The sequence below is a fragment of the Peromyscus maniculatus genome, chromosome 19, assembly GCF_049852395.1.
Source record: "Peromyscus maniculatus bairdii isolate BWxNUB_F1_BW_parent chromosome 19, HU_Pman_BW_mat_3.1, whole genome shotgun sequence".
NCBI classification, from domain to species: Eukaryota; Metazoa; Chordata; class Mammalia; order Rodentia; family Cricetidae; genus Peromyscus; species Peromyscus maniculatus.
The window spans coordinates 24,596,627-24,624,494 of NC_134870.1; the positions used below are offsets into that span (position 1 = coordinate 24,596,627).

The window sequence follows — 27,868 nt, forward strand, 5'->3', positions numbered from 1 at the left end:
AGGCAGTGGTGGCACATGCCTTTAATCCCAGGAAGTGATGGCTGGGTGGAGAAAGGTATATAATGTGTGAGGAGACAGGAACTAAAGGCTTTTTGGCTGAGGAAGCTCATTTGGTTGAGGCTTTTTTGGCTGGAGCCTTTTGGATGAGGACTCAGAGGAATTCAGTCAGAGGATTCATGGAGTTAGCCAGGTGAGACGTGGCAGTGGCTTGTTCCTCTGATCTTTCAGCATTTGTACCCCAATATCTGGCTTTTTTATTAAAAGATCTTTTAAGATTCGAGCAACAGGTGTCTCCTTCAAATTGTCCTCCGACCTCCACACACGCACCATAGCATGCCTATTTGCTCACACACATAACAAAATTACAAACACAACCAAATATCCACGAGTTCAGAGCTGGTTAAACAAGCTATGCATATGAAATGTACACCATACAAGACCACGTGTGCCGTGAGGAGGAGTAGGCTCAGCTCAAGCTCCGTTCACAGATGCCGCGAGACGTTTGTGAATTACACTTTGATGTGCAGCCCCACACACATCAACACATAACCCCAACTCTCGTGTTACAGACGTGCATGGAACATTCCGGAAGTTTGAGAGAGATGACTAACAGGTTCTCCTTCCTTCTTTAGAACTGTCTGTTTTGTCCAGACTGCTTCCTACAGTATACACCACAATTGCTCATTTTTACTATGTGCCGGAGACGATGCTTGACGTGATGTAGCTCATTCCTTGTGAGGTGCAGCCAATGCTTTGGCATGTTCCAGATGGGGTTAGTAAATCTCAGAGAGGCTCAGACCAAGGCTGCACAGCTCTTGACTGACAAAGCCAAAACTTGTTGAGAAAGTATCAGTTTCTTCTCTCATTGCTCTGGCAGAATACTTGACACCCAACTCGGGGAAGAAGAATTTCTTTTGGCTCAGTTTGAAGGGATGGAAATCCATGGGGCTAGTCAGAGCTTGTAGCCATGTTGGCAGGAGCATGAGGCTTGCTTCCATGGAAGCAGAGATGGAAAGGGTCTACCTTGAGGCCTGCTGTAGGGAGGTACTTCATCCCGTTAAGCCCCGCCTCTCAAAAGTTGGACAGGAAGCAAATGAGGTGAAAGAGTCCCATGAGCTTGAGGTCAACCTGGGCCACATGGCAAGGGACAGCCAGCACATCGTGCTCCGGCAAGTCCCTGTTTCCCAGAAAGAAGGCTGGGGTAGAACACTGACAAATACCTCAGGGGGGGAGTAGAGCAGTCAGGCCCTGGGTTTGATTCCAAGCTTCACCATAAAAAGAAAGGAAGGAAGGGTGGGAGGGTCGGAGGGTGGGAGGGAGGGAGGAAGGAAGAAAGGAAAGAAGAGGGGAGGAAGGAAGGGAGGGAGGGAGGGAGGGAGGGAGGGAGGAAGGAAGGAAGGAAGGAAGGAAGGAAGGAAGGAAGGAAGGAAGGAAGGAAGCCAGGCATGGTGACCAGCACCTGTAACCCTGGCACTCAGGAGGTTGAGGCAGGAGGATCTGTAACTCCTGTTCCAGGGTGCTCCTTTCTGACCTCTGTAGTCACGCATGTGGTACACAACACTCACAAACATAAACTAAAAAATAACTCTAAGAAATAATTTTAAATTACAACAGAGGCTTAAATGAATCAATGTGTGTTCTTGAAGACAGTACCTATTAAATAGTATTTGGCATACGGGTTAAGCTCAATAAAGGCGGGTTGTTATAATGTTTTGCATTTATCACCCTGTTCTTTTCTTGACTGTCTGCTCTTTGTCTCTACTCTGGCATGTGAAAGGACTGAGAACAGTGTCTGATCTCACTACCTCAGAAGCTCTTCCACCCACCACAGTGTCTTACGGATAGACAGTGTCTTACGGATAGCCTTTGAAAGAATGAATGAATGAATGAGTGAATGAATGAATGAGCAAATACAGCTCTATAAATACAGTCTTCCAACTCTGCTTGGGAAGATGTTTCCTTACTCCAGGAGGATTAAATTCGCTGAGAGCAAGAACAGCCTCTGCTTTCTGCTGGGCCTGTTATGATCTGGAACAGATCAGTGTCTCAGAGGGCTCAATAAATGCTGTGGCTGACTGAGGGCCTCAGCAGCAGTGGTAGAGTCTAGGCAGGATCCCAGAATCACCCCGAGTACCAAGGATGGGTACCACCTTGTATCATACTATTTTTCTTCCACCTCTGTGGCAAACGAGGCTGAGAGGTTTGTCTGATGCCACCCAGCAGTTAGCAGTAGGGCTCCTGTGTCTCCTCATCACCCTATCAGTGCCCCCGCGTACGAGACATACCACTAATCTTATATAAGCTTCCAATTTAAGAAAATGGATAAAGATCAGAGTTTCAGGTCAAAACGTTTAATCATGATCCAAGGGGCTGGGGACTTGGGGACAGTAGCAGGTGCTAAGCAAGACCCAAAGGCTTCAGCTCTTGATGCCCCAGTGTTCAGGATCGCAGGGCAGGGCAGTGTAGACCGCGGGCTCTCACCTTCCATTCAGAGGGGCTGAGGGGACGGGAACACAAGCCTTCCTCACAAAGGGAATGCCTTCCTCAGCTGCCTCGGAACCCTCAGCCCTGCCTTCCTGAAGAATGCAACAGGGGATGACTGATCGGTTAGGCTCTGGGAGGGCGATCCTGGGAAACAGGAAGAAGGGTGGGGGGTGGGGAAGCAAATCACCACCAGAATCTATGGCCAAACGGGGGTGACAAAGTCCTAAGGAGGGACGGCCGGAGACAGATGAAGGAAGGGGTAAGGGAGGTTTGAAAACCAGCCAGTCAGGATCCGAAGGTCACAGGCCCTGGCTTCTCCCAAGCCCTCCTCCGGAGCAGACAGGACGTGCCAGGTGGGATGCCTGCTGGAGTCCAGGGTTGCAGTGTTGCTCACTGCATCTTCTTCCAGACGCTGTCGTTTTCTCGCCCGAAACAGGCTGCAAGTCCCTGAGGAAGCCCAGCTACCAGAGGGGTTGAAGCAGAACCAAAGTAAGCACGAAGAAAGAAAGAACAGGCAGCCTGGGCTGGGGTCTCGGAGCCGGGCTATGGTTCTGCAGAAGAAACGGAATAGAGTCAGCCCAGAGGACATCGCCCTTTATTGCCTAAGCCTCAGTCACGTAACCTTCCCCTTCCCGGGACCTGTGTGCATCACAGGTCTATATTGTTGATGGTATCTCTCCCACCTTGTCCCTTGGTCTGCCTGGTCTGCATTTCCTCCGACTGGTGCAGTCATAATCTTGACCTACATGACCGAGGAAGGTCCTACCTCCTGCATCACAGAAAAGGTCGAGCCGTCCCAGTCCTGGGAGAAGAGTTGTCTGTGGAAATGCATCTTAGCTGCAATGGCCTCCGCTAGGTACAGGAGAAAAAGGAGATTGGAGCAAGGTGCCAGGAAGTTTCTCTGACTCCCAAAGCAAGAAGGGGAATGCCATGGGTCCCAGGAATACAGTGGACAGGTGGGTAGGAAGCGGGAGGACATTCTGACTCATTCTGCTTGCTTGGTCAAGTTCATGGGGCCTAGGCAGGTTGAACAGGCAGCATGGAGGTCATTCTGGGAGTGGGGGGAGGGAGGAGTCGGGGGAGGGAGGACGGCTTTGTTGGAAGGCTAGAGGGTGAAGCCCAGAAGAGGGATGCTCTGACTAAAAGGATAGACAGGACCCAAAGAGTGGGCCACACAGCCGACCCTTCCTCTCTGTGCCAGTATGACCTGGCTCCAGGGGCTGGGTGTAAGAGGAACATACGCACTGAGGCAGGGGTTCTGGGAGAACGACCTTTCCAGCTGTTCGCACTCGTCCTGTAGGTTGCCACTGCCTCGGCAGGTGCAGCTTAAGGCAACACTGGCATTGACCTTGCTGATGAAGTTTGGGGTCATGGCAGTCCCTGGTGGGTGAAGAGAGGAAGGGGGGGTTGTCAGGGGCTAGACAAGTTCCAACTCCGGCCTCCATTTCCTCCCGCCTGTCTCAGGACCTCAGCACCATGCTGGGTGCTGTCTCCAGGGCACTTACACCTCAGAGCTGACCGCACTAAGGATTCCTACACATGCCCCAGCCTCACCAATCAGCCCCATGTACGCCCGCAGACATCTGGACTGCTCAGTTGTACAAGTCCCCAGGATGTCCATAGGATGGCAGTGGGTCTGGAAGTCCATTAGGCGTGATCTGGAAGAAAGGAAGTTTCCAGGGTCCCCACTGAGGATCCGAGTTGTGGAAGTTTCCAGGGTCCCCACTGAGGATCCGAGTTGTGGAATACTATTTAACTATGTAAAGGCGTGTTACCTTTGTTCACGCGGTGGAATATGACTTTAACTGTGTAAAGGCATGTTACTTTTGTTTATGCTGCATTTGTTTGATTATGTAAAGATGTGTTGCGTTTGTTTCGCCTTGCCTGCCTAAAAAAGAAAGAGCCGAAGAGCCGATAGCCAGGCAGTAGAGAGACAGGCGGGGCTGGTGGGCAGAGAGAAGGAAGAGAGAGAAGGGGGAAGAAAGAAGAGACTGAGGAGAAAGAGAGGGACATGCCCGGGGCCAGAAGCCAGACAGATAGACACAAGAAGCAGTGGAAGCAAGAGATACAGAAGAAAAGTAAAAAGCAAAAGGCAGACAAAGAGAAACAGGTTAATTTAAGTTAAAGAAAAAAAAAAAAAGCTAGCCAGAAACGAGCCTAAGCTAGGCCAAGCATTCAAAATTAAGTCTCTGTGTCATGATTTGGGAGCTGGTTGGTGGCCCAAAAGAAAAAGCCTGGTACAGATCTGGACTTGACCCTCACTGCCCTCCAGCTGCCCACGCCTGCCCTCATGCCCCCTCCCCTTCTGCCTTCAGGACTACCTCCATCACAATTCAGTTACCTCTCCCAGAGCCCCACAGCCCATCACTATGAATATGCGCTCCATAGTCCCTAGTCACATGATCAGTTACAGCTTCCTTCAAGTTTCCTTGACCGTAAAACAGAGAGGACAAGGGGGCTGGAGAGATGGCTCAGAGGTTAAGAGCACCGACTGCTCTTCAAGAGGTCCTGAGTTCAATTCCCAGCACCCACATGGTGGCTCACAACCATCTGTAATGAGATCTGGCAACCTCTTCTATGTACATAATAAATAAATCTTAAAAAAAAACAAAACAGAGAGGACAACAGCATAACCACCACGAGGATGAAACAGGAGAAGGCATAAATTACATTCGGCAGAGTAGCTGGCACACGTTATGGGTTTAGCAAACGCCAGATACTCTGATTATTAACATTCGTCCTACATTAGGTGAGATGGTCATCTTAGTCTCTCTTTCTGTTGCTGTGATAAATTTGGGGATTTTATTTTAGCTCACAGTTCCAGGTTACAATCCAACAGAGCAAGGAAGCCACGGCAGCACGAGCTTGAAGTGGCCAGTCACGCCCACAGAGCAGGGGAGGAGAGGATGGATGATGCATGTTTGTATTTAGCTCACTTACTCCTTCTTTATTCAGTCCAGGATCCCAAGACCAGGGAACAGCATTGCTCACAATGGTGGGTTCTCCCACATCAATTACTGTAATTAAATGTAATCCCCAGGGTTGGAGAGATGGCTCAGCACTCAAGAGCATTGGCTGCTTTTCTAGAGGACAGGGGTTCGATTCTTAACACCCACATGGTGGCTCACAACCATCTGTAACTTCCATCCTAGAGGACTAGATGCCCTTTTCTGGCTCCCAGGGTACCAAGCATGTACATGGTACACATACATACATGCAGATAAGACAAAATACATATAAAATCAAAATAAGTAAATCTTAAAAAAAAAAAAAAAACCAATCAGCACACCAGTTTTCTTTAGGTGCTAAAACTGAGTATGTCCTGTATCTGTTTCTTCAGTTTATGTTACATTTTGCCTTGGGCTAGGTGAATTGTTTACCTTCCTATTACTTCTCCCCAACTAGGAACCCTTAGAGGCCAGATTTTACTCATTTTAAAATGTGCGAGATGATAGTAATGGCTACTAGAGCAGTGACCACAGGTGCACAGAATGGTTCAAGACTAAGTCACATGCCTGCTCTCCAAAGCCAGCTTAGAAACTGACTTCCACCTGACATGGTAGTACACACCTTTAATCCCAGGAGGCAGAGGCAGGCAAAGCTCTGAGAGTTTGAGGCTAGCCTGGTCTACCTAGGAAGTTCCTGACAAGCCAAACCTACCTAGAAAGGTCCTATCTCAATACAAAAAAAAGAGTAAGAAAAAGAAAAAAAGAAACCAGACTCTCTCCCCATAGCCCCCGAGTGTGTTATTTTCACTTCTTTCTACTATGATTTGCTCATTTGTAAACTGAGGATGATACAAAATAGTAACAGCAACCATCTTATAGGTTTTTTTTTTTTTTTTTGTTTTTTTTGTGAAGCTTAGACAAGTAAATACTAAGTATTTAAAGCAGCATCAAGTCTGTAAGAAGTGGCTGGAAATGTTAGTATTATTACTCAGAGTTCCAAGTACAAGCTTTTTTAAAAAAAGATGCACTTACTTTCATTTTATATGTCTGAGTGTTTGCCTGCATGTATGTATGTGCACCATGTGTGTGCCTGGTGCCCACGGAGGCCAGAAGATGGAGTTGGATCCCCTGGAACTGGAGTTATCGACGATTGGAGCCATCATGTGGGAACTGAATTCAGGTCCTCTACAACAGCCTTGAGTGCTCTTTACAGCGGAGACACATAGGCTAGTGTTTATGTGTTAAGTTTATATCTGTCTGAATTTGAAACATCGTACTCATGCCCACCCTGCTCCACAGGGGAGGGGAGAAGCGTATCATATATGAAAGACTCAAGACACAGATGTGCCTATTTTTGTTGTCTGGATAGAAAAATGGCAGGGAATGCTCTCCAGAATAGTGACAGAGTATTGAGTGATGCTTTAACTTATTTTTATTAGCATATATTAATTATGCATAATAATGGGCTTTGTAAAGACATTCTTATTACATTTTTAATTTTCGTCTTTTGAAATTGTCTGTGTTTTTCAAGGTGGTCTTAAACTCCTGGATTCAAGCATCCTCCTGCCTCAGGCTCCTAAGATTCTACCTAGTGTTCTGTAAAAACTAGGCTAACACTGCAGATCTCATGGGATTCTGGTCAGAGTTAACTCGATTGGAGTGTTCGGCCTTCTGCAGAAGAGCAAGTGAATGCTAGTGCTCCTTAAGAACTTGATTTTGAGTTATTTCTTTCTTTCTTTCTTTTTTTTTTTTTTAAGATTTATTTATTTATTATGTATACAGAAGAGGGCACCAGATCTCATTACAGATGATTGTGAGCCACCATGTGGTTGCTGGGAATTGAACTCAGGACCTCTGAACGAGCAGTCGGTGCTCTTAACCACTGAGCCATCTCTCCAGCCTCCATTTTGAGTTATTTCTATTATCGCTTTATTAAGACAAGGTCTCACATAGCCCATGCTGGCCTTAAGTTCACGATGTATATGAAGATGTTCTTACATTTCTGCTCTCTCTGCCTTGGCCTCCAAATGCTGAGAGTTCAATGTGAGCCACTATCCTGGATTGGAATTTTATTTCTTTTTTAATTTTTAATGAAAAATACTTTCCTTGTTTATATAGGGAGTGGCTAGGGAGCCACAGTCTGTGAATGAGGATGAGAAGGCACCTTTCCGGAGTCACTTCTCATCACCTTCCATTGGCTGAGACGCAGTCTTTCTTGGTTCTGCAGCGACCCACTTCTGCCTGGTCCAGAGGCTTTGGAGGGCCTCCTCCTCTGCCTCCCCAGCCCAGGAGTTCAGGGATGCAGCGGCAAACCACTACATCCCAGTGCCTCCCAGCACTCAGCACTCGGGAGGCAGAGGCAGGCGGATCTCTGAGTTCAAGGCCAGCCTAGTTTACCTAGTGAGTTCCAGGATAGCCAGGACTATGTAGAGAGACCCTGTCTCACAAAAACAAGAATAAAGAAAGAGAGAGAGAGAGAGAGAGAGGGAGAAAGGAAGGAAGGGAGAGAGAAAGGGAAAGAAAGAAAGAGAGAGAGAGAGAGACAGAGGGAGGGAGGGAGAAAGGAAGGAAGGGAGAGAGAAAGAAAGGGAAAGAAAGAAAGAAAGAGAGAGAGAGAGAGAGAGAGAGAGAGAGGAAGGAAGGAAGGAAGGGAGAGAGAGAGAGAGAGAGAGAGAGAGAGAGAGAAAGAAAGAAAGAAAGAAAGAAAGAAAGAAAGAAAGAAAGAAAGACAGAAAGACAGACAGGAAGAAAGGAAGAAAGAGAAAAAGGGTTTCTGGAGCTAGTGAGATAAAATCACTTCCTACCAAACCTGAAGTCCTGAGTTTCCTCCCTCTCGATCCACAACCTACTTACTTAGTGGAAGGAGAGAGTTGACCTTTGACCTCCACACGTGCATTCTGACTCCGGAGGCTGCAGGACTACCCCACCTCCCTCACCTCACTAAATAAATGAATAAATAAACGTAGGGGGTTTATTTGTTTTTGTTTTCTTTTAGGCAGGGTCTCAATTTGTGGAACTAAAGTTGACCAGGCATTTAGGAGGAAGAGAAAGGAAGATCAAGAGTTCAGGGCTGCATGAGACCTTGTCTGAAAAAAATCAAAAAAAAGTGTCATGGCCTGGAGCGGTGGGGGTGTCTTTATAACCCCTGCACCCAGGAAGTCAAGGGGGAAGCTTAGGTTACATAATGTAGTGGACAGCCTGGGCTACGGAAGGAAGGGCAGGAGGGGGGGTTTCACAAAATGTCCAAGGTAAAACAGCCAGTGGGCTCTCGGTGTCCTGGGACATCAAGCGCGGCTTTTGCGGAAGGAGAGCGAGACCCCCGATAGAGAGGTGTGCCACGTCGCTGCCCGTCCCGCCCACCCTCCCTGGGCACCTGCAGAGAGGGTCCGCCCGGCAGAAGCTCCGAAGCTCCAGGCAGTTGGGGACCTCAGAAGGGAGGGCGCAGCTGGGGGCGATGGTGTTCCGCCGGCGCTCCCCACAGCCCACATCCTCGGGCCTGCAGGGGCACAGCAGCAGGGCCTGGGCATGGGACTCGGCCGCCTTCTCGAAGAAGGAGCGCAGCTGCGCCAGGCAGAGGTGGCGCTGGCAGCGGAACCCCGAGCACGCCTCCCCGTAGGCCTTGCGCAGGCGGTCACACTTGTCGTTAAGAGTACAGATCATAGCGAATTTGAGGCAGAGGTCCGAGTCTGTGGGGAGAGCAGCGCCACGTCACCAGGCTGGGTCTCACGAGGGAGCCCAGCAAACCCCTGAGGTGACAAGCAGTTGAGGTGCCAGAAAGAAAGAAATGTCCTGAATTAATCCACTCCTGACTCTTCTCTCAGAAACTCTATCTCGTTCCCTGCCCTCGTCTGGTCTGGTCTGGTCGTCGTCGTCATCATCACCATCATCACCGTCATCATCACCATCATCACCATCATCATCACCACCCACATACATCTAACACCCACTCATTTATCTAGCATCCGAGCAGGAGACAGCTCAAATAAACAGAAGGGGTTCCTTGATCCTAGGCAGTGATGGTGGGAATCACCAATCAGAAGCTCTGCAACACCCCAGAGAACTTTCCAACCATTAGGACGGTGCAACCAAACCCTGCTTAGGTTTGATTGTGGCCTCTCTATTCTGTTAGGGTTTTGCTGGTTTGTTTTGAGGGGGTATTTTTTTTTTCTTTTTAAGTGTGTGTGTGTGTGTGTGTGAGAGAGAGAGAGAGACAGACAGACAGACAGACAGAGACAGAGAGATGCTGTGGAGCATGTGTGGGAGCCAGGGAGAGAGAGAGAGAGAGAGAGAGAGAGAGAGAGAGAGAGAGAGAGAGAGAGAGAGAGAGAGAGATGCTGTGGAGCATGTGTGGGAGCCGGAGGACAACTTCAGGGAGTTGTTTTGAGGCAGGATCTCACTATGTAGTCCCGGCTGGCCTGGAAATCAGGCTGGCCTCAAACTCACAGAAATTCACCTGCCTCTGCCTCCCGAGTGATGATTAGCAATAGTGATTTCCAGGCCAGCCGGGACTACATAGTGAGATCCTGCCTCAAAACAAAAACAAAAGCAATAACAATAACAAAACACACACACACACACATTCTTCCAGGCATAGGAGTGTACTCATATAATTCTAGCACTTGGAGCAGAAAACAAAGAGCAGAACCTCAAGGCTAGCCTGGGCTGCATAGCAAAACAAGAAAAATCCTAATTTTAAAAATAAGAACCAACTATAAAATAAATCTTTCTTGTATTTTAAAAACTAGTGCCTGAACTTATTCTTTGATTTTTGTTTGTTTGGCTTGTTTTTTTGTTTTTGTTTTGATAGGTAGCCTAGGCTAGGCTAGCTCAGAACTCATTTTGTAGCTGAGGATGACCTTGAACTCCTGATCATCCTGCCTCTACCTCTCCAGAGCTTGGATTAGGGCCACGCATTTCTGTATTCTTTCTCAACCAGTTCACAGCCTCACTGTCCTGGGGAAAATGCACTTTACAGGCCTTTTGCACTGACGGTTCCCACCCGAGTGACCCCTGTGGGGAATGAGATGCTTTCCACTTTCTTCTGCCCAACTTCTCACCCACCCCATTAGAATGGTTGACAACAAGCAATCTCCTAGTCCTTGGGGAGTTCTGAAAAAACTACTTTCCTGGCCACCTTAAATGTGGATAAATACTCCATTTCAGCATGTTTTCTGCGGCCTGCTGCTGCTCCCACACACCCTTCCTGAGGACCAGTGGCCCTAATGGGCTCTGGAGGTTTCCCTAGTAACTGTTGCTTTTTAATGACTTCAGTGAACTTAGACTCCACCACAGCTCAGACTTCCATCCTGACACAGCAGGCAGAAACCCTTCCCCCCAAAACCCCTTAGTGTATGCGCCCCTCAGACACCCTCCCCTCAGAGCCCAGGCCCAGCCTCCCTTTCCCCAGGCTTGTCCGCCACACCTGGTTTGAGCATGCTCAGTTTGTTGAGATTCATTTTCCAGGGTTTGCTGGTCACTGTGTCTTCATAGGGTGAGACATCTAACTCGTAGTCACCTGGAGAGGACAGGGAGGACATGAATGTCAAGGGCAAGCACTTCGAAGGGGAGCAGGGAGGGCTTAAGTCGATGGATCGGGCTGCAAGGGCGCGCGCGCGCGCGCACACACACACACACACACACACACACACACACACACACACACACACACGTCACTTCATCCCTCCCAGAAGTCTGAGTCGGTAGGAAGAAACTGAGGATGAGAGGTCTAGCTTAATAAGAAGGGGAACTGGGGCAGGCATGATGGCACCCACCCTTCCTCACAGTACTCTGGGACAAGGCAGCCAGATCTCTATGAATGAGAGGCCAGCCTGGCCTATACAGTGAGTTTCGTTTCATGCCAGCCAGAGCTACACAGTGAGACCTTGTCTCAAATAAAGGGGGGTGGGGGGGTGGGGCGGGATATAAAATCTACACTGATTCCAGAATTTCTGCTCCCAAGTATAGACATTGCCTGTGGGCACACACTCAAACACAGAGACGCCTTCTCACTTTCTCTTGCCATTAGGGAAGGGGCGGCAATGGACTGTGCTCTAGGCTTGACCACTGGCTTTGGAGACACATGATACCAGAGTGATGCTAGGTACGGAGCTGGACCAGAATGAGAGAAGCAGAGGAAGAAAAGACACAAGGACCCCACAACCAACACATCTCTCCCAGTCATCCTGTGGGACTGTGGGCTTCTGAAGGGCACTCGCTAGGTTTTAAGCATGGCGGGTGCTCAATAAATACTAATTAGTAAATGTTGGGGGCTGGGATGCAGCTCAGTAGTTAGAATGCTTGCCTGGCATGTACAAAGCCCTGGGTTCAACCCCCAACACCAACAATAAGTCGGGCATAGTGGCTCCTGCCTGTAATACCAGCATTCAGGAAGTGTAGCTAGGCAGATCAAGAGTTCATGGTTGGGGCTGGGTCAGCAGTTAAGAGCACTGACTGCTCTTCCGGAGGACCTGGGTTCGATTCCCAGCACCCACATGGCAGCTCACAGCTCTCTGTGCCTCCAAGATCTGACACCCCTACACAGACATACATGCAGGCAAAACACCAATGTACATAAAATAAGAATCAATAAATTATTTTAACAAAAAGAGTTCATGGTCATCCTTGGCGACATAGCAGGTTAGAAGCTAGCTTGGGTAGATGAGACCCTGTCTCTAAATCAATCACACTGGAAGAGAGAGGTAAGCACCCAATGGGCCTTTGTAAAGGCATCCTGAAGACTGCAGGAGCATGGACGTCAGACAAACAGAAGAGGATGGGCTTTAAGAAAGGAAGACCTGGGGGGCTGGAGAGATGGCTCAGAGGTTAAGAGCACTGACTGCTCTTCCAGAGGTCCTGAGTTCAATTCCCAGCAACCACATGGTGGCTCACAACCATCTGTAATGAGATCTGGCTCCCTCTTCTGACCTGCAGGCATACATGCTGTATACATAATAAATAAATAAATCTTAAAAAGATGTCTCTGGGGAAGATCGGAAAGAGAAACGATGAGGATGAAGATTGGAAAGCAGGACAAAGAGTGTTGTAGATGGCATCACCACTTCGTTTCTGCCCCATCACCCAATCCTGTCGGAGGGTTACACCTCCCACCTGTGGCCATGGGACTTCCATGTCCCCTGGGAGAGGAAGACACATGCTCAGCCCACTGCTGTCAGGCTTGGCCATGTGACTTGCTTCAGCCTACGGAGTTTAAGCTAAAATGATGTCACTCACATCTGAGCAGGAGTTTGAGAACCATCACACGGTTCTGCTGCTCCTCCTCTCTACCAGCCTGGATCCACCCATGAAGATGAAAGGTAGGAAAAAGTCAGCTGATGGAAACTGGCATCAGATGGAAAACATGGGCAAGAAATACATTTTTCAGCCAGGCAGTGGTGGCGCAGGCCTATTAATCCCAGCACTTGGGGAGGCAGAGGTAGATGGATCTCTGTGTACAGAGCTAGTTCCAGGACAGCCAGGGCTACACAAAGAAACCTGGTCTTGAAAAACCAAAAAAAAGAAAAAAAAAGAAATACATTTTCCTTTTGAAAAGCCAGTGGTCTGGGGGAGGGCTTGTTCTAACTGCAGTTTAACCTGGTAATTTCCTTCCTTCCTTCCTTCCTTCCTTCCTTCCTTCCTTCCTTCCTTCCTTCCTTCCTTCCTTTCCTCCTCCTCCTCCTCCTCCTCCTCCTCCTCCTCCTCCTCCTCCTCCTCCTTCTTCTCTCTCTCTCTCTCTCTCTCTCTCTCTCTCTCTCTCTCTCTCGTTTTTTTCAAAACAGCAGAGGCTGGTGAATCTGAGTTTGAGGCCAGCCTGGTCTACAGAGTGAGTTCCAGGACAGCCAAAGCTACACAGAGAAACCCTGTCTTGAAACAAAAACAAAAACAAACAAACAAAACAAAACAGATGAAGAATTTCAGGATTTACAGGATTAAGAGATGGAACTTTTTCTCCTATTCAGACACAGATGATAAGCCTGGAGAGGGTTCTGAACTATAAAGTTGGTCATAACTCAACTGGGAAGAAAAATAAATCAAACCCATGGTTACCCTGACCGACATTGGGATCTCTCGGCTGATGATGGGGGTAAGCAGTAAAGCCTGCCATTGGTCTAATATACTCAGGAGAAAAGAAAATAGATTAAAGCAGTGACTCCCATGGAGGCCTGACAAGGGACTTTCAATTAGGTCTAGAAGGGAGCACGTGTCTTAAGTTGTGGAAAAGGCCGCTGGGCTCAAGAGATGACAGAAATCAAGGATATAAAAAGCAATTATGTGTTAGGCAGCCAAGAGCTACCAGCCCATATTAAGAGAGACAATGAGACTTAAAATCCCAACATCCTTCAGGCAGGAAGCAGACTGAGAATATTGCTCAGTCCCCAGGGAGGCTGCAGCGCCCATTTTAAACATGGCCAAAGAGAATAACAGAAAGGCCAGAACCTGGCAGAGGGCTAGGCCAAGAGTCCCACAGAGGAATGCACAGAGCAACTCATCCTTAAAGCACAGGGGACACCCCTCTTCCTAGGGGAGAGGGCCTTTCAACACCAGCCGTGAGTCGGGGTGCCCTGTGCCTCCCAGCCTCCCCTGTCTGAGGTTATTTGTGTCCTTGACTTGTGTCTGTGTTCTGCGAAGGTCCAGAAGGCATAAGACTTGTCTTTTCAATGTATGGGTTTCTAGATCAAGAGGAACCAGATCCAGACCCAGCAGAGAACATTCCATGAGCCAGGACATATGCCCATGTTCTCTACACTCAAAGGCTGAGGCCATTCTTGTGCTTCATAGTAAGACCCCTGAGCAAAACTCAAAAGTGTCCAAGTACCGGAAGAGGGTGTCAGATCCCCTGGAATCGGAGTTAGAGACAGTCATGAGCTGCCCCCAGGGTGCTGGGAATTGAACTCAGGTCCTCTGGAAAAGCAGCCAGTGCTCTTAACCACTGAGCCATCTCTCCAGCCCCTCCCTACGCCACCCCGTTTTGTTTTGTTTGTTTGTTTGTTTTTGAGACAAGGCTTCTTACTGGCCTCGGACTCACCAAGCAGGTTCGGTTGTCTGGCCAGCACAGCCCAGGCGTTTATTTTTCTGCTTACCCGGCACTGGAATTACAAATGTCACATGCCCACTTGTTTGTTTTAATGTGGATTCTGAGCTCAAACTTAGGTCTTTATGTTTGCAAGGTTGACTGAGCTACCTCCCTGGCACTTTTTGATCTTTTTTTTTTTTTTTTTTTAAATTAAAGTTTTGGGTTTTTGTTTTGTTGTTTGAGACAGAGTCTCACTAGCCTAGGCTAGCCTCAAATTTGTGGGGATCCTCATACCTCAGTCTCTCCAATGCTGGCATTACAAGCCTCCACGCTTACCTATGGAAGTCTTTTTTGTTATCACAACATAGTCCCAGCACTTGGGAGACAGAGGCAGGTGAATCTCTGAGTTCGAGGCCAGCCTGGTCTACAGACGAGATCCAGGACAGCCAAGGCCACACAGAGAAGCCTGTCTCAAAAAACCCAAAGTTAGTTAAATAATTAATTCGAGCTGATGAGCAGGGAGGCGGAAGGGAGGGGAGGGGGAGGGGCAGGGGGAGGGGGCTCTACATCCAGAGACAGATGTGAATCTTGCGCGTGGCTCCCTCTGAGCCTTCTCTCTTGCTTCGTCCAGTCTGGTTAATGAAAACCTTTCTGTTACAAGCTGCAGCGATGTGCTACTTCCCACCCTCTGATTCAGGAGATCCCGTGGTGTTCCGAACCTGTTGTGGGTTGAGTCCCTTTCCTCAATTTCTCTCAATATCCTATTTCAGGAACTCCTCAGGCTGGGACTCTCCCTGACTTAGAGCTTTGTGAAGAGGAGGATACAGGTAAGAAAAGTGGACGTAAGGGGCCCGCAAGATGGCTCCGTGGTTAAAAGTGCTTGCCAGCAAGCCTGCCAGCCCGAGTTTGATTCCCAGAATCCACATGGTAGAAGAAGAGAAGCAACTCCACAAAAGTGCTCTCTGAGCCGGGCGGTGGTGGTGCACACCTTTAATCCCAGCACTCGGGAGGCAGAGGCAGGCGGATCTCTGTGAGTTCGAGGCCAGCCTGGTCTACAGAGTGAGATCCAGGAAAGGCACCAAAACTACACAGAGAAACCCTGTCTCGGAAAAACAAACAAACAACAAAAAAATTGTCCTCTGACCTCCACACTCGAACCCTGGCATGCATACAAACACATATCTGCACACGTGAACAATTTTTTTTTTTTACCTTTTAGAGCTTTATTAGGAGAAGGAGAGAGAGAGAGAGAACCAAAGAGATGCAGAGACAGACAGAGACAGAGTGGGCGCAGAGGGAAAACCTAAGTTGTTTTTTGGTTTTGTGTTTTTTTTTTTTTTTTTTTTTGGGGGGGGGGGTTTCGAGACAGGGTTTCTCTGTGTAGCTTTGCTCCTTTCCTGGAACTCACTCTGTAGACCAGGCTGGCCTCGAACTCACAGAGATCCGCCTGCCTCTGCCTCCCGAGTGCTGGGATTAAAGGTGAGCCCCACTGCCGCCCGGCATATTTTTTATGTGTTTTTTTGAGACAGGTTTTCCTTGTGTAGCCCTGACTGTTCTGGAACAAACTCTGTGGACCAGGCTGGCCTCGAACTCAAAAAAAAAAAAAAAAGGCTGAAAATATTTTTAAAAGAAAGGTAGAAATAGGTAGAGGAGAGGGCAAAGTTTGAAGTTTTACCTAAGAAGGTAACGCCAAATTTCCCCCGCATCTCTCACTGATGTCACGCGTAGACTTCATTCACCCCCTCCAAAATCAACTACACGGCCGGTCTTACACCAGTGAGAAGTGACTTCCCCAAATCCACCTTCCCAGCTTAGTCCAGTCCGGGAGAGTGGCCTTACCAAGGCTGCGGGCGGGGTGAACGGTCCAGTAAATGTTCAGGCAGGCAGCTTGGTGCTTCATGCGTCGGTGGCACGTGCAGCTTAGCAGAGAGCTGTTCCTAAGTTGCTGCGCTGCCTCCAGGCAGTCTGCGGACATGGAAGACTCCTCCAAGGGTAATTCCGTGCTGAGACTGGAGGTGCAGGACTCCAGCTGTTGGTAGGCAGCCTTGCAAGCGGGATCAGCCTGGCATTTCTTTCTGGCCTGGATACAGCTGTTCACAAACCTGCTCTCTGTGGGAAGGGAGTCTCCTGCAAAGACCGCAATCAAGTGAGGCCACAAGATCTGCCAGGGAATACTACATCAGGAGGTAAGGTAGAGCAGATTGAGATGAAATCATGAGAAAATCTTAGGACATCACAGAGCGCTTTAAGAAAAAGTGTGGAGGGTGCTGGAGAGATGGCACAGCAGTTAAGAGCACTGGCTGCTCTTTCAGAGGACCCAGGTTCAATTCCCAGCACCCACATGGCACCTTACAAGTGTCTGTAACTCCAGTTCCAGGGGATCCAGCACCCTCACACAGACATACATGTAGGCAAAACACCAACGCACATTATTCGAAAAAATAAGAAGTGTGGAAGGTGCTGGAGTGATGGCTTAGCAGTTAAGAGCACTGGCTGCCCTTCCAGAGGACCCAGGTTCAAGTCCCAGCACCCATACGATGGCTCACAGCTGTCCATGACTCCAGTTCCAGGCACATGTGGTGCACAGACATACATGGAAGCAAACATTGATATAAATAAATTTAAATAAGCCATGCCATGCCAGCAACATCTATCAGAGAGCTGTTCCTGAGTTGTGCTTCTTTAAAATATATACACTTTAGGCCGGTGGTGGTGGCACACACCTTTAATCCCAGCACTCAGGAGGCAGAGGCAGGCTAATTTCTGAGTTTGAGGCCAGCCTGGTCTATAGAGTGAGTTCCAGGACAGCCAAAGCTACACAGAGAAACCCTGTCTCAAAAAACAAACAAACAAACAAACAAACAAACAAACAAAACAAAAACAGATGAGGAATTTCAGGATTTATAGGATTAAGGAATGAAATTTTTTCTCCTATTCAGATACAAATGATAAGCCTGGAGAGGGTTCTGAACTACAAAGTTGGTCATAACTCAACTGGGAAGAAAAATAAATCAGACACATGGTTACCCTGACCGACACTGGGATCTCTCAATTGATCAACCGAGGCTATCTTGTATTTTCTGTTTATCTACACACTCTAAATCTTTCTATCTAATATTTCCTGCTGCTCTCACTCAAGAAAACTCTGGGGAACTGTGGGGTTGGTGGGTAGCCACCCCGCACCCCACATTGGGCGCCAGATGAAGTGTGAATTCTAATTGGTCTTAATAATAAAAACCCAGAGTCAGATATTAGGGGGTGAAAGCTGAAAGATCAGAGAGGCAGAGTAGCAGCCACTAGTTCTTACCTCTATAAAAGCCTCAGCCCAAAAGGAGCTCCTGTCCCCTCCCCACCTTATCACTTCCTTTCTCTCTGCCCAGCCATATCATTTCTTATCTGTCTATACAGACCTCCAGACCTCTATGGTAACTAATGGCTAGCTTCACCCTCTGATATTCAGGCAAGCTTTATTTGTTAAAGCACAAGCAAGATATCACCACACACAACCATCTGTAACTCCAGTTCTAAGGGATCCAACACTGTTCTGACTTCCTCCAATGCCAGACATGCACGTGGTGCACAGACATACATGCAGGCAAAACACTCATATACATAAAACAATAAAATAAATAAATCTAAAAATTAGATGTTCTGACTTGTGGTGGTGTGAAAGAAAATGGCCCCCACAGGGACTGGCACTATGAGGAGGTGTGGCCTTGTTGGAGGAAGTGTGTCACTGTGAGGACGGGCTTTTGAGGTCTCCTATGCTCAAGCTATACCCAGTGTGGTTCAAAGTTGCTTCTGGGATCAAGATGTAGAACTCTCCACTCCTTCTCCAGCACCATGCCTGCCTGCATGATGTCATGATGGTAATACGCTAAACCTCTGAAACTGTAAGCCAGACCCAATTAAATGTTTTCCGTTATAAGAGTTGCCATGGTCATGGTGTCTCTTCACAGCAATGGAAACCCTAAGCTATATATGTTCAATAAGCCCTGGTGCCTCAACAACTTCCCACAATCTCTTCCTCATTTTCCTTGGCCAGGTCTCCTTTCAGGTCTCCATGGTTGTATCCTCCAAAGCCATTCTCTCACATCTTCTGGATATCTTGGTTAGTGAGCCCCTTTTGTAAGCTAGAAGACTTTTTATTAAGGTAAAATTCACACAACACAAAATTTACCTTCCTTTAAATTTTTTTATTCTATGTATTTATTTATGAGGTGCATGTATGCATAGCACAGATGTGAAAGTCAGAAGATAATCAATAGGAGTTGGGTCTCTCCTTCCTCCATGTAGGTCTCAGGAATTGATCTCAGGTCGTCAGGCTTGATGGTAAGTGTCTTTACCCACTGAGCCACCCTGCCAGACCTCAGATTTACCTTCTTATTTATTTTATGTGTATGTTTGCCCTCATGTACATATGTACATCACATGTGTGTCTGGTGCCCATGGAGACCAGAAGAGGGAGTTGGATATCCTGGAAGCAGAGTTTGACAAAGTTATGAACCTCCTTGTGGGTGCTGAGCACCAAAATTAGATCCTCTGCCAGAGCAGCAAAATGCCCTTAGCCACTGAGTCACATCTCCAGCACTGCTATGCTTAACTTTCGGGGGGGGGGGGGGGGACTACCAAATTGTTTTTCACAGAAGCTGCATTTTTTAGATTTCCACAACCAACCTGCAAAGATTCTAGTTTCTCCTCACACCTACCAAGCCTTGCTATTTTTCCATCTCAGTAATAAACCCAAGAATAAGATTCAGGAAAAGTTGCCGGGCGGTGGTGGCGCACGCCTTTAATCCCAGCACTCGGGAGGCAGAGCCAGGTGGATCTCTGTGAGTTCGAGGCCAGGCTGGACTACCAAGTGAGTCCCAGGAAAGGCGCAAAGCTACACAGAGAAACCCTGTCTCGAAAAACCAAAAAAAAAAAAAAAAGATTCAGGAAAAGTCCACGAATGAAAGATGTATAGATAAATGAATTTTACCAACTGAATACATCTATGTAACCAGCATCTGAGTAGTAAAACTGAACATTACCCATGGCCCAGAAGTCCTTTTTCAGTTTTCTGCAAGAAAACCAGTGGGGTTTTGTTGTTGTTTTGGTTTGGTTTGGTTTGGTTTTTTGTTTGTTTGTTTGTTTGTTTTTTCAAGACATGGTTTCTCTGTAGTCCTGTCTGTCCTGGCACTTGCTCTGTAGACCAGGCTATTCTAACTCACAGAGATCCTCCTGCCTCTGAAGTGTGCCACCACTGCCCAGCTCAATATCTTATTTCTAACATCAGAGATCAGTTTTATTTTCAATCACTTAATATGTGCTTTTCTTTGCATCTTGCCAAGTATGTATTCATGTATGTGTGGATGTTATGTATGTGTTTGTTTATCTGTTTGTGTGGGTATTGCCTGTGTGCAGCATCTGTGCCTATGCAGACACATGCAGAAGTCACCGCAGGATGTAGGGTGTCTCTCTCTCTCTATTGTTCTCTGCCTTGTTGACTCGCTACAGGATCTCTCCCTAGACCAAAAGATCATCTTTTTGGTTAGGCTGGTTGACCATCATGCTCTCAGAATCTGCCCCACAATGCCAGGGTTATGGGTACACACAGCCGCGACTGTTTTTGTTGCTGTTGTTTTTCAATTTTATTTATTTTTATTTAATGTGCATTGGTGTTTTTCCATGAGTGTCAGGTCCCTTGAAACTGGAGTTACAGACAGTTGTGAGCTTTCATGTAGGTGCTGGGAATTGAACCCAGGTCCTTTGGAAGAGCAGTCAGTGCTCTTAACCACTAAGCCATCTCTCCAGCCCTGTTGTTGTTTTAAGTGTGGATGCTAGAGCTTTGAATTCAAATCCTCATGCTTATCAAGTAATCACTCTTTCCTACCGAGGCATCTCTCTAGCCCCTTTGAGTGGGTTTCTTCTCCTTTTCTTGCTAAATGGCCCAGTGTACCCCAGGAGCTCAAGCTGGCCTTGCACATCCCTCCTCAGACTCCCCAGTGCTGAGATTACAGGTATGGGCCACTGTGCATGACACAGCTTCTTTTGCTCAGTTACATTTTTGTGAAATTTATCCATAGTGATGGGAATTTGTCAACTGCAAAATCCATGGAAGGTGACAGTAACTCTGTCATTCACTAACCGTGTGGTTTTCTTTCTTTCCTTTTCTTTAAATAGAGTCTTATTCTGTAGCCTAGCACAGGCTGGCCTGGAGACAATCCCCTCAGGTGTGAGCCAACATGACCATTTAAAAGTCCATGTTTGTTTTTTGAACTAGGGCCTTAGGTAGTCAAGATTTGCCTCAGACTCTCTATGTAGTGGAGGATGACCTTGAACCTCTGATACTCCTGTCTCTACCACCCAAAAACTGGGATTACAGGCATGCACCACCATGCCCAGTTTAGAAGCCTTGTCTGGGCTGGCAAGACGACCTTTTCTACCAAGCCTGAGAAAATACTGCAGGTTGTTCTTTGACCTCCACATATGTGCCCTCCAACCACCCCAAATAAGTAACAAATGTAAAAGATGAAGACAAAGAAGGAGGAAGAGGAGGAGGAGGGGAGGAGGAGGAAGAAGGGGAGGAGGGGAAGAGGAGGAGGGGAGGAGGAAAGGAGAAGAGGAGAAAGAGGAAGAAGAGGAGGAAGAAGAGGAAGAGGAGGAAGAAAGGGAGGAGGAGGAAGAAGAAGGAGAGGAGGAGGGAGAGGAGGAGGAAGAAACACTGTGGAGATGATTCAGCTCTTTAGAGAGAATTACGCTCTTCCGGAGGACCTGAGTTCATTTCCTAGCACCCACAGGCAGCTCACAACCGCCTGCAACTCCAGTTCCAAGGCATTCAAGACCCTTTTCTGGCCTCCCTTGGCACCTGCACTCACACAGCAAGAGAGAGATACACAAATACACAAATATACATAAATAATGATTTTTTTTTTTTTTTAAGGGAAGAAAAAGAAGGGGGCCAGCGAGTTGACTCAGAGATTAAGAGCACCGGCCACTCTTGCAGAGAGGACCTGTACTCAGTTCCCAGCAACCACATTATGGCACACTACTATCTCAAAGAGAAAAAAGAAAGAAAGAAAAGACCTTTACCAACAAGGGACATGGATTTAAACACATTGAGGAATTCTAGAAAGTGTAAAGAGATGCCTATTACAAATAAGTATGGGTTAGTGGCTGACTGAGGGAAATGCCCCAGGTTTCAGTCCCATCGCAGTCGCTGAAGTAAACAAACACTTAACTAAACCAAAGGTTGAGTCCTAACCAGTTGTGTTCTCTTTCGAGGCCAGCCTGGGCTACCAAGTGAGATCCAGGAAAGGCGCAAAGCTACACAGGGAAACCCTGTCTCGAAAAACCAAAAAAAACCAAAAACCAAAAAACGTTCTCTTTGCTGGTAGCTGACCAAGCCTGAGCCTGGTGGATTCAAGGGCCTCTCAGGCCACAAAGAACTTGGAGGGATTCAAATGTAAATTTCAAGAGGGAAAAAAGTAGAGGTTGCTTCCTGGATTGTGAAACCGGCTTAGTTCAGGGCAAGCTCAAAAACTGATACAAGGCACAGATGTTTGCTTTAATTAACACACATGTTTTCTTTTCTTCTTGGCTGGTGTTGGAAACTGAATCTAGCTCACGTTAGGCAAGAGGTCCGTACCCTGATATGTCCCGAGTCCTTTTCTTTTCTTTCTTTTTATCTAAGGTTCTGCGCTGACGATGAGAGACTGAATGTCAGGCAAGTGCTACCACAGATCTATATTCTTTTCTTTCATTTGTAATATTACTTATTTTTGAAACAGAGTCTTCCTCGGTCGCCAGGACTGGTTAGAGCTTGCTATGTATGTAGTCTGCTCTAGAACTCACCGCGTAAATCAGGCCGTCCTTGTCAAGTACACCTGTCGTTCATTCTACTTTACTAGCTAATGAGGAAGGTGTTTAACGTTTACCTCTGACCCTAACATGCAGCCCCAGGTTAGGGGGAGTGCAGCTTCCCGGTGGACAGCCCAGTCAGACTGACGAGAGTGCTAAGATTACACCACACCAACTTTCCCTTACCTACTTTGACCTAAAAAAGAAAATCTTTTAGAGATGTAATGAGTGGCTATTTAAAAGCCAGACAAGCCCGGCATGGTGGTGCACTCATTTAATCCCAGAACTCAGGAGGCAGAGGCAGGTGGATCTCTGTAAGTTGGAGGCCAGCCTGGTGTACAGAGTGAGTTCCAGAACAGCCAGGGCTGTCTCAAAAAACCAAAACTCCAAACAAAGAAAAAAAAAAAAAAAAAGCACGGTGCTCCACAGGGTATGTGGAGCCTATGGATGGAGGCCCATACCTTTTCCCGGCACTCAGGCAGTAGAGGCAAGTGTCCTCTGTGACCTCAAGGCCAGGGATGGCTATATAGTGAGACCCAGGCTCAAGAAGAAAATTAAAAAACAAAAAAACCCATGGGGCTGGAGAGATGGCTCATCAGTTAGAGCACTGATTACTCTTCCATAGGTCCTGAGTTCAATTCCCAGCAACCACATGGTGGCTCACAACCACCTGTAATGAGATCTAGTGTCCTCTTCTGGCCTGCAGGGACACATGCAGACAGAATACTGTATACATAATTTAAAAAAAAAAAAAAAAAAAAAAAAAAAAAAAAAAAAACAGGCGCTTTCTCTTAGAAGAGTGGGCACACTCCTAGGTTCCCCAGAGTTGAGTAGCTGCTGCCCCATTTAAGCACGTTGTACCGGTTCTAACTGGGTTCATCAGAGAAGGACTAATTGTCAGCCTTTGGGCAGAGGGGGTGGGGTGGGTGGTGGGGTGGGGGCATAAGAGCCTCATTGGTTTCCCTCCTGTGGTTCCTTGCATGGACACCCGCTGGTGGACGAATGAGCCAAGAAAAAGAACAAGCATCAGGAATGTTGCCTGCCCAGCCTAGCTCTAAGTTAGAACCTGGAGCTCATGTTTTCTACGTAGTTTAGAAGGATTTTTAGGCCATGATGCCACTTCCCTGAGAGTGGAAAGCCCCCTTTCTGTTTGGTTTGGGGTGAGCAGTGGTATTCTCTGCTCAACTGTTAAAAACTCCCTGTTAGTGTTAGCTCAGCAGAGGCACTGGGCAGCTACTGGGCAGCAGTGAGGGGTGTGTGTGTGTGTGTGTGTGTGTGTGTGTGTGTGTGTGTGCGCTGTAGTGCTGGGGATTAAACCCTAGGGCCTTAGGAATGATGCAAGGCAAGTACACTCACATCCTAGGCCCTGGTAGGGCCACTTGAGCAGGAAATATTGCAGATGTTACTGTGGAATGGACCTGTCTGTCACTCTACTTCACCAATTAATGAGGAAGGTATTTAATGTTTGTCTCTGACCCTAACAGGCAGACAGATGCTGGGACTAGTAGAATTTCCTGGTGGGCAGCCAAGTCAGACTGATGAGTTCTTACTGCCCAGATTTACGGATGGAGACACGCTGTACAGACGAGTCTCTCCCCTTTTTCATTTCTCATCTATTTGTTCCTTGTATGTGTGTTGTATGCGCATGTATGCGTGTGTGCGTGAGTGCCCATGAATGTGTTTGCGCGTCACGTGCCTGTGGAGGCCAGAGATCCATGGTAGGTGTCTTCCTTTATCGCTCTCCACCTCCATTGTTTGAGACAGGTTTTCTCACCAGATCTGGAGCTCACCATTTTGGCTAGACTGGCTAACCAGCAAGGCTCTGTCTCCACCCCCCTTCCCCCCACCCTGCTGCTGCAGGTGTTACAGATGTGCGCCACTGCTCCCAGCTTTCATGTAAGTCCTGGAGATCTGGAACGCAGGCCCTCAAGCTTGCACAGAAAGCGTGCCACCTATCTGAGCCGTCTCCCCAGACACACACTGCTCCCCTTCCCCACACCTGCACCTTGTTTGGAGACAGGGTATTGCTGTGTATCGAGCCCAGGCTGGCTTCAAACTCATGATCCTGGAGAGTGCTGGAATTACAGCATCAGGCCCCGCTCCACTGTATTTCTGTGGCACCAGCTCTGTGGTGTGTGGCCTCACTCAGGATTCCTTCAACTGAGGCTGGGCTGTGTTTGTTTGTTTGTGTGCTGTCTCCCACAATGAGACTCCGAGTGTTTTTCCTCTTTCCTAAGATCGTTATCATTCTTTGCTGGGACTTCCGTCCTTAGGATTCTCTTCCTTGGGGTAGAAGGACATGGTTCTAAATCAGCCCTGAGTTATAGGATTCCACAAAACTTACTGTGGATCAGTTATCCTCTGGAGAAGGCACTGTACTGGGCACCTTGTTGGGGGAAAGCCATATGGCCTGGCAGGGAGTTCACTACACCAGTTCTGTGGGACCCCAGCAGCGGGAGTGGGTGGTCTCTGCCTCTCGCCTGCTCTTGGGCCGCTTTTCCTCTGACTGGGTCGCCTTGTCCAGCTTCCATATGAGGGCTTTGCTTTGTCTTATTGTATCCTGTTCTGTCCTCTTTGGTTGTTCTCTCTCAGAGGCCTGCTCTTTCCTGAAGTGAAACAGAGGGGGAGTAAGTCTGGGGGAGAGGAAAGGTAGGGGAGAGGAAACGTAGGTGGGACTGGGGGGAGTGGAGGGAGGGAAACTGTCATTGGGGTGCAGAGTATGAGAGAAAACCTATTTTCAATTAAAAAATGTATCAAGCAAGTGGATCTAAAAAAAAAAAAAAAGACTTACTCTCAGAACTTGGGAGGCAGAGGCAGGTGGATTTCTGTGAGCCTGATTTACATGGAGTTCCAGGTCAGCTAGGCAACATATGGAGACCTTGTCTAAGAAAAAAATACAAACAAGAAAAAAAAACCCACAAACAAACAACAACAACGCCCTACATCCAGTGAGACTGGGGGCTGGGGCAGAGCTGTGAGCTCCACTAGCAGGCATCATAAAACAGGAGGGTGGCGGCATGCTCGGGAGGTCTTTCTCTAAGCTGCCAATGTGTTGCTCTGATTGATTTGATAAATAAAATGCCGATTGACCAGTAGCCAGGCAGGAAGTACAGTATAGGTGGGACAAGCAGAGAAGAGAATTCTGGGAATAGGAAGGCTGAGTCAGGAGTCGCCAGCCGGACACAGCGGAAGTGAGGTGTAAAAGTACCGGTAAGCCACAAGCCACGTGGCAACTTACAGATTAATAGAAATGGGTTGATTTAAGATATAAGAACTGTTTATAAGTAATATAAATCTCTGTGTGTGTTTGCTTGGGTCTGAGCAGCTGTGGGCCCCCGGTGGGACTGGAGATAACTCCAGCTGCAGTGGCACACATCTGTAACCCCGGCACATGGAGCAGGATTAGAAATTCAAGATCATCTTCTTATGCATAGCCAGTCCCAGAACAAGACTACTACATGAGACTGTTTAAAATAAAAAGCCAGCGAGGGTGCCTCACGCCTACAGTCCCAGTACTCAGAAGACAGAGGCGGGCGGATCTCTGTGAGTTCGAGGCCAGCCTGCTCTACAGAGGAGTTCCAGGTCAGCCATGTCTACACAGAGAAACCCTATCTCGAACACCAAAAATAAATAAATAAATAAATAAATAAATAAATAAATAAATAAATAAATAAATAAAAAGCACATCCCTGTGTAGGAAGAGAGCATGTTGGTGGTAACATTCTCAACAACACAATCAGGTGATGAGGTTAGCAAATTCTAAGCAGTTTACAAGCCTATTCTGTGTCAAGTCTACGCAAATTCTTTAGTTTCTGCTTCCTTTAAGCGGTAGGAAGAGTTGGAGGCCACTGAGAGCCAATGGCAGCCTCTGATCAGATTCTCTCCTCCTGGGGATGCTGACTTGGCAGTGCCCTGGCTTGGGGTTGCCCCACAACTGATTTAGATGCACCTCAAAGGAGGCAAGAAGTAGAACCAGGATCGAGGAGTTACTGGGGTGGCCAGGATTCGCTAGGGCTCCATCTACACGAGTCCATGCTCCTGTATAAGCCCCTTTCGGATCTCTCTGGGCTGCCTACTCCGGTTCCTCCAGACTCGAGGGACAGAAGAGCGAGGACACAAGGCAGCTAGCTGACTCTTAACCCACACTCCAGGCTCCACCTGCCCTACAGCCCTAGAGGGTTCTGGCTGGGGGAATGCGCTGGCGACACTTACCTGCTCCAAGTGGCAGCCACAGCGACAGCACCAGCAGCAGGACCCCCAGCGGCCTCAGTCGTGGGCTCCGGGGGCGTCCCATGGCGGGTCGTGGACGCCGGGTGCCCGCTCTCCCGGAGCTCCGCCTGCGCAGGGCGCAGCGCTCCCCTGCCTCGGTGCGCGGGACTCGGCCAGCAGGGCTCCCGCGGCCGGCACCTCCCACCCCGCCTCCCGCCCCTCCTCCCGGCGCCGCCACTCTCCCACTAGGGTCGCGGGCACCGCCCTCCAACTCTGAAGCGCCAGGCAGCCTCGGGCGGGCGGCTGTTTCTCCCGGACCCAGAGTGGGACAAGACCTTATAGGGCCGCTTGAGTCAACAGCGTGAGCCACTAGAGTCCGCCAGCCTGTTATCTGTCTGCTGCCAATTGCCCTGGCAAGGCTGCCGCCGCTAAGTATTTGTCAAAAACAAAGCACCTTTTCCCATTCCGAACCCCTCTCCCCATCCAGGAACAATAACCACCACAAATGAAAGCTTGTAACAACCCTGGAATCAACCAGGTGTGGGCTCACTCCTGAAATCGCGGAGGCGGAAGCTGGAGGATTGCTGTGAGTTGATTCTAGCCTGACCTAGAAACTAGCCTGACACATCGAGTTCCAGACCTGTGTGGGCTATGGAGTGACACCGTATCTCACACGCCTTAAATGCGCGAATTTGGAAGGCAGAGGCAGGCAGATCTCTGTGAGCTCGAGGCCAGCCTGATCTACAGAGCTAGTTCCAGGCCAGCCAGGGCTGTTACACAGAGAAACCCTGTCTTGAAAAACAAAACCTAAACAAATCCAAAGCCAAACCAAACCAAGAAATCTTGCACCATCACAAAGGTATCTTGATTTCTGTGTGTGTGTGTGTGTGTGTGTGTGTGTGTGTGTGTGTGTGTGTGTGTGTGAATAGGTGTTTCCAGGGGTAAGGTTCTGAAAAAATGGTCCCCAGGCAGGTCTCAGGAGCTTTAATAAACCGAACCCCTCCAAAATTAAGCCCTTTGACCTCTGAGAGCAGTCGAAAGGATATTCCTCCCACTCCAACCTGTAGATCCCCCAGTACCCGCTAAACAGACCAAACACCGACCGGAACTAAGACGTAACATGGTTGGTGGAATGAGGCTCTGGGCTCAGATGGAGGGAGCAGGAGAACCAGAAGTTGAAAGGCAAACCAGTCTGGACTGGAGACCTTGCCCTCAACCACCCTCAACTCCTGCCTAATCACTGGAGACCGTGACTGGAGACACCACTTACCCAGCCCATTTTCAGATGATGAGAGTGTGTGAGCAAGCTGCTGTCCCAGGGTTAAACTAGCTAGCAACTGCAGTGTCCAGAAAGCAATGCCATGAGAACAAGGAG

General features: G+C 48.2%; 1 protein-coding gene across 2 annotated transcripts; it reads right to left on the reverse strand.

The window, feature by feature from the left end:
- Positions 1-2,335: 2,335 nt before the first annotated feature.
- Positions 2,336-26,680, reverse strand: Gfra3 (GDNF family receptor alpha 3). 2 transcript variants are annotated; one of them, XR_006065750.2, is made up of 8 exons: positions 26,497-26,680; positions 16,282-16,569; positions 10,855-10,947; positions 8,806-9,118; positions 4,039-4,142; positions 3,726-3,864; positions 3,251-3,336; positions 2,336-3,035 (listed from the first exon to the last, which is right to left on the reverse strand). XR_006065750.2 is itself a non-coding variant. In XM_042264138.2 (8 exons), exons 1-8 carry the CDS (start codon positions 26,576-26,578, stop codon positions 2,946-2,948), a joined length of 1,191 nt encoding a protein of 396 aa, XP_042120072.2. In that variant the 5' UTR covers positions 26,579-26,676; the 3' UTR covers positions 2,336-2,945. The 2 variants fall into 2 exon arrangements, 1 of the variants encoding a protein (XP_042120072.2); XM_042264138.2 differs by having other exon boundaries at positions 3,730-3,864; positions 26,497-26,676.
- Positions 26,681-27,868: the final 1,188 nt, after the last annotated feature.